This window comes from Alligator sinensis, unplaced genomic scaffold, assembly GCF_000455745.1.
Source record: "Alligator sinensis unplaced genomic scaffold, ASM45574v1 scaffold707_1, whole genome shotgun sequence".
In the NCBI taxonomy this organism is placed as follows: Eukaryota; Metazoa; Chordata; order Crocodylia; family Alligatoridae; genus Alligator; species Alligator sinensis.
Genome location: NW_005842065.1, coordinates 2,009,988 through 2,015,843, shown reverse-complemented (window position 1 = coordinate 2,015,843; position 5,856 = coordinate 2,009,988). Strand labels below are relative to the sequence as shown.

General features: G+C 57.4%; 1 protein-coding gene across 2 annotated transcripts in view; it reads right to left on the bottom strand.

Annotated features, from left to right (window-relative positions):
• CDC37 (cell division cycle 37) overlaps positions 1–5,856 on the bottom strand; it is an 8,362-nt gene that overhangs the window by 2,301 nt on the left and 205 nt on the right. The window contains exons 1-4 of one of the 2 annotated variants that reach the window (XM_006023443.3): positions 5,855–5,856; positions 1,424–1,705; positions 1,211–1,316; positions 280–395 (exon numbers count right to left, since the gene is read on the bottom strand). The exon at positions 5,855–5,856 is cut by the window's right edge and continues 205 nt beyond it. In XM_006023443.3, the coding sequence (XP_006023505.1) occupies positions 280–395; positions 1,211–1,316; positions 1,424–1,705; positions 5,855–5,856 (506 nt within the window). Of the gene's footprint in view, positions 1–279; positions 396–1,210; positions 1,317–1,423; positions 1,726–5,854 lie in introns of those variants that run through there. The other variant, XM_025203803.1, reaches the window with a different exon arrangement.

Here is a 5,856-nt window from a genome sequence, read left to right as displayed (position 1 = left end):
TTCCTGCTGTGGGGCCAGCTCCAGAGCCATCCTTCAGGAGGACAGCTGCACGAGTGAGGGTGTGGGCCTACTCCAGACTAAACTATAATTGTCCCAGAGATCCAACCACAGCTGGATCAGCTCCGCAGGCAGGTAACACGTGAGCAGCACCAAGTTCACGACTGGTCTGGAGCCAGTGGCAGGGGAGGGACTCAGGGTGGGGATGCTCTCACCCAAGGCAGGCCAGAGCCCGGCATGTCTCACTAAACTGTAAGCAGCCACACCCAGCATGGGCCTCACCTCCTCCACCTCCAAGTCGATGCACCAGATAACCAAGTAGTTGGCTGTCTCTTCGCACACGAGGTGCGGGTTGTCAGACAGGTACTTCTGGCTATCATCCCAGCGCCGCAGCATCCCTGAGAACAAAACAGTCCCTTCAGCCCCCATCTCCAAGAGACACCTCTGGGCGCACACTGCTGCATACAGCCTCAGTGGAACCAGGCCACAGCCAGGGCTCAGAGCACCACTACTTTCCTGGGCCAGGCATGTGGGGGGCTGATGCCATCTACCACTGTGCCAGAGATGTGCATTGGGGCCCAGGCCAAGTCCCTCAGCCTCATAGCTGTCACCTGCCAATGGGATGGCAGCACTGCCCAACTGCACAGGGCTGCAAAGTTGATGCTGGGAGACTGAGCAGCTCAGGGGCCAAGGACAGACCAGATAAGAGCAGGGTTAGCTCTTTCCACAGCTGACTGTGATGGCTGCTGTCAGCCAGGATAGCCAGGCCCCAGCCAGGATTGACAGCTAGCACCATTCATTTGGGCTGGGCAGGAGTGGAGATGGACATGACAGTGATGGTGGCAACTCAGATGAGAAGCATGAGATATTCCAGGCTCATTGGTTGGGGGCCCAGGCAAAGACCCCAGCCCAGGACTCTGCAGGGGTACAGAGCGGACATGCTGCCTCCCCAAACTGGGCAGACCAAGGGGGTCTCAGGGGCTGGGTGTTAAGTCATGGGGCAGAGGGAGGCCCTCAGGAGTCTGCCTGACTGCCACACATCCGAGGACCTAACACACCTCAACCTCATCCCAATGTGGTCTGGACCACATTTGGCAGCATGGCCTCGCTCCCAGCCCTGTGAGCACAGCGCAACCAACACAGCAAAGCCACCTGCATGGCTCCCCACACCAGCCCTTCCCTTCCCATTAGCGGACCCTCGGCACCACCTCACCGAAGTGCTTGATCTGCTTCTCATACTTCTGCACAAATGTCTTGTGCTTCTTCTCCTTCTGCTCCTCCGACTCATCCTTCTCCTCAGTCTTGATGTTGAAGACACTCTGCAATAGGGAAGAAAGGGAGGGATGGTACAATGAGTGAGGTTGTGCCAGGCGCCCCCTCCCCAGCCCAGCCCTGGCCCAGCTCAACCCTGCCAGGCAGCTCCTACCTTGCTGAAGCCATCCTTGCTGAGAGTGTCCACATTCCAGGGCATGTTCTTCTCTTTCTTGCGCAGCTCCTCCAGCTTGTTCTCCCAGCCCCTCTCCTCACTGCGCAGCTGCTGTGCCTCAGCCTGAAGCCGCTGCAGCTCAGCCTGCCCACCACCCGGTGCTGCCAGCTGTAGCTCCATCATCTTTCTCTGGCACTCGGCCAGCTTGCGCTTGCACTCCCGGCAGCCCTTATCCAGCTCCTCCTTCTCCTTTTGGAACTGCTCCATGCGCTCCATGCGGGCCTGCCGGGATGGAGACCTTACAGACACCTGCTCACACACTGCACCGAACTCGGGGCACTCGCAGACGGGGGCAGGGGAGCAAAGAAACCCCTTCCCCACCCACAGGACTGCAGCAGCAAGAAGCTGGGCTGCCCCTGCCCCTAAAGAGATCCAACAGAACAGGGTCTGGGAGAAGTAAAAGCTGCACTACCACAGCCTAGCATACAAGGCTCTGGAAAGATCTGAATTCCTGCTCCTGCTTTATGAGCCCAGGGTGTGCCCCCCACCCCCGAGGTGGTTTAGGGAAGGTGGAGGCAATGCTGATAGCCCCTCTGGGAGAGGGGCCCATAACTGTATTTTCTAGCTCTCTGCTTAGCCCAGGATCAGTGAGTGCATGGCAGGTCTCACTTGTTTGCAGGGTTCCCAGTGCCTCCCTCCCGCCATGTCAGCACCCTCTGAGCTGCCCCATATGGCTGAGGATGAGATTGCTGGAGACTGGTTGCAGGGCCCAGAGCACCAGGGTGGACCCACACTGTGTTGGGTAAGGGGAAGCCCAGGGTAGTGGCAGAAGAACAGACTCCCCTCTCCCAAGGTCTCCCCCTTCCTTCATGCTCCAGTTGCCCACGTCCTGCCTGAGGCACTGCCAATTCAACCTTGGAACTTCCCTTGTGGCCCCGGGTTTTTAAGAGGCTATGGCCCTGTCAGGCACAGCTTTCTCTAGCTTGGGCACAGCTCTCAATCTGGCTCCATCTCCAGAAGCTATGACAATTTCTTCCTCCTCAGAGCCTGGAAAAGTCAGCACCTGTTCTCCTAGCAGGGGCTGCCTCTCTCCACGCACAGCAGAGTGGAAGACCCTTCCTGTGCATGACAGGAGACAAAGGGGATCTCACTCTGCTTTTGCTGGTCTGCAGGCTGGGAGCAAAGGCTCCCAGCACTGAGGGAAAGACTGGGAGTGAAGTGGTTGGTGGGCCACTCACAGGCCCCAGCATGTATAGGCTGGGGATGCAGCAGACAAGGAAGGGGATTTCTAACCAAGCCACAGGCTCATTTTCCATCTCCTCTGCCTGCTTTTACAGTGCCACACACACTGTGCACTGCCTCGGGGGTCCAACCTGTGGCCCAGGTGCCACAGATGGTCTGTGTATGTGTGGTACATGGTGGGCTGGGGAGAAGACAAGCAATACAGGGAGAGGAGCAGAGAGCAGATCCAGCAGGGAAAAGGACTAGAACAGCACTAAGGGAGGGCAGGGGGCTAATGTGAAAGGCCCTCTATATGACCCAGGCACTCTACCCTCAATCACAGCCCTTTAGGGCAAGGCATTTCCCCTCCCTTGCAAGAGGGAGAGGATGCAGCAATCCACTCAGCAGAGCACAGGTTGAGTCATGTCTGGAGCTCAGGGCAGCATTTTCTGCTTTGGGAGCTCCTGGAGGGGGTGTAAGGCCAAAGCTTCTGCCTGCCACCCGAGGCCACTCTACCACAACAGTCATGTGCCACAGCTTCAGCTCTGGTGCATATCACTGCTGAGGCTGGAACTACCTCAGCCAAGGGGGTGTGTTCCCAGCCCTGGACACAGCTCCACCCAGGACAACACATGTGAAACACAACCTCTGCAGTGACCTGGCCCAAGCACGAGGCTCTGTTAGTCCCTAGGGCACGTGGGATGCTGCCGTTGGATGTCATCTGCTAAACTGGGACCAGTTAAAAATACCTGGACTTGGCCCAGTGCCTCACTACACCCCAACCCCCAGGCTGGACTGCAGCTAGTAAGCTCACATTAATACCTCAAGCTAACAGCAGTATCTACAGCTATGGGGGCCAAGCTCCTTGGCAGGCATGCCATGCGTCACCCCTACACCCTCCCCAAGTGCCACTGTGATCCCCTTCCCCTTCCTGATCTGCTCCCTGCCCCACCTGCTGCTGCGCTGCCTGTATCCTCCCTGATCTGCCCCATGCCACAGCTTAGCCATCTCTGATCTAACCCTCTTGCAGAGGCTAGTGGAATCTTGAAAAATTAAGTCTCTTTCCTGCTGGTTCCCAAATGCTGGCAGCTGGCGAGAGAGATAGGGTTACCAGCTAAAGAACAGGTCTCCACCTAGAGAAAGATCCCTGGTTTGTCACAACAGAGCTCAGCTGGGATATTCCTGGTGCTGTGTTAAGCCACTTCCCTCAGCAAGGACTGGGCCCTGTACCACACAGGAAGCTTGGGGTTCTCTTCCAGGAGCTGCCACTGACCCACTGCAAGGACTCAGGCCTTGTCCAGGGAAAGCATCAGTTTTCCAAGCTCCCGCTTAGCTCATTTGGGCTCCCAAGTGCCCAGTTCCACTATTCCTTTGTACAGTTGCAGTTATCTACAGCCCCAACCTCCCCCTCTGCCAGCACTGACCCCAGCAGCCTCTAGTACCAAGGAACATGTCTGAGCCATGGAGAAGAGGCCAGAGGGGGACAGACACCAAGTGACTACAACTGCAGATACACAGAGGCAGTCATAGACCAGTCGCGCACTGGTCTCTCTCCTCCCTTGTGCTTCAGTCTCCCTGCCTGTACTATGGGTCTTTACCTGTAACTCAGGCTCCACGTCGTAAGAACATATAACACTCCCATCCCTGTTGTTTTACCATGTGTCCATGGAATCTATTGGCACCTTTTCCTGTAGCCTCCACGCCTGAGGGAGGCTAATAAAACACTTGGTGAACTAGGCCCATGTTCTTAAAGGTGACAAATAGGCCTATGTCACACTGCAACAGAGAGTAGATGCTAGAAAGAAGAATGAACAGGGGTTTTCCCCACTGTTCCTCTCTTGCTTGCAGCCTCCAGCATTTAAGGCCTACGGAGTTTGGATTCAGAGGCTCACTCTTGTGCTCAGTCACGACCAATGCCCTTTTCCTTGAGATCTTACAAAGCAGCTGGGAAAAGAGGGGTCACCAGAGAGGCACTAACAGTGAGGCATATCCTTGGGTGGGGGAGAGGTCCAAGAGACACCCCTGAGCACGCAATGCTGCATGCAGTCCAGTGGGGCCGGGCCACAGCCAGGGCTTGGGGCACCACTACTTTCCTGGGCTGGGCACATGGGAGGCTGATGCCATCCCCCACTATGCCAGAGATGTGCTCTGCAACACAAGCCAAGTTCCTCAGCCCCACAGCTCCCACCTGCACAATGGGATGGCAGCACTGCCCAACTGCATGGGGCTGCAAGGACTGACGCTGTGAGACTGAGGAGCTCAGGGGCCAAAGACAGACCACATAAGAGCAGCGTTGGCCCTTTTCACAGCTAACTGCAATGGTCAGTCAGCCAGGATAGCCAGGCCCCAGCCAGGACTGCCAGCTGGCACCATTCATTTGTGCTGGGCCGGGCCGGGCTGGCGGGGAGATGGAAATGACAGAGATGGTAGCAACTCAGTTGAGGAGTGAGAGACATTCCAGGTTTGCTGGCTGAAAGCACAGGCAAAGACCCTAGCCAAGGACTCTGCAGGGGTAAAGTGTACAGGCTGCCTCCCAAACCAGGCAAGATGAGCCATGCAGGGGGTAGGGGGCTGAATCAGGCAGCACCCTCAGGGCAGGAGCAACTCAGTCACAGCACTGACACAAGGGCACAGATCCTGGAGTTTCCTTGGGGCTGTGCATCTGCAGCCCCAGGAAAACCAGGCCTGTGCTGGGCTAGAAACACAATCTTGGGGTCAGGGGTTCTTAGGGGAGCCAGGCCCACAGAGAGGAGCACGTGGGACAGTGCAGAGCACAGCACCCGAGGAGCAGAGCAGGGGGGTGTCTGTTGGGATGGGGATCCCATGGGGAAGAAGTAGGGGGGAACCCTGAGGACAAGGAGTAGGGGACACCTACAGAGTCTCTACAAGGCTGCCCCCCGGGCCTAGTTTCCATGGAAATGGGTCTCCTCAAAGACTTGTCCCTGGGGGACAGGCTTGTTCCTATGGGGACAGAATGTGACCCCTAGGCGGGGGCGGGGTGGAGGCTGGCTCCCATGCAGACAGACCTCCAAGGGGGGTTCCATGGAGCTAAGGGAGGGCTCCTGAAGGAGGAGACAGAGGATCTCCCCAAGGCCAGGCCCGGGATGGGGGTTTCATGGAGAAGGAGCAGGGCTCCTGGGGAAGCCCCACAGGGCCTGGTGCGAGGGAGGTGGTTGCCATGCAGGCAACCATGGGGGGGGGGCTCTGCACGC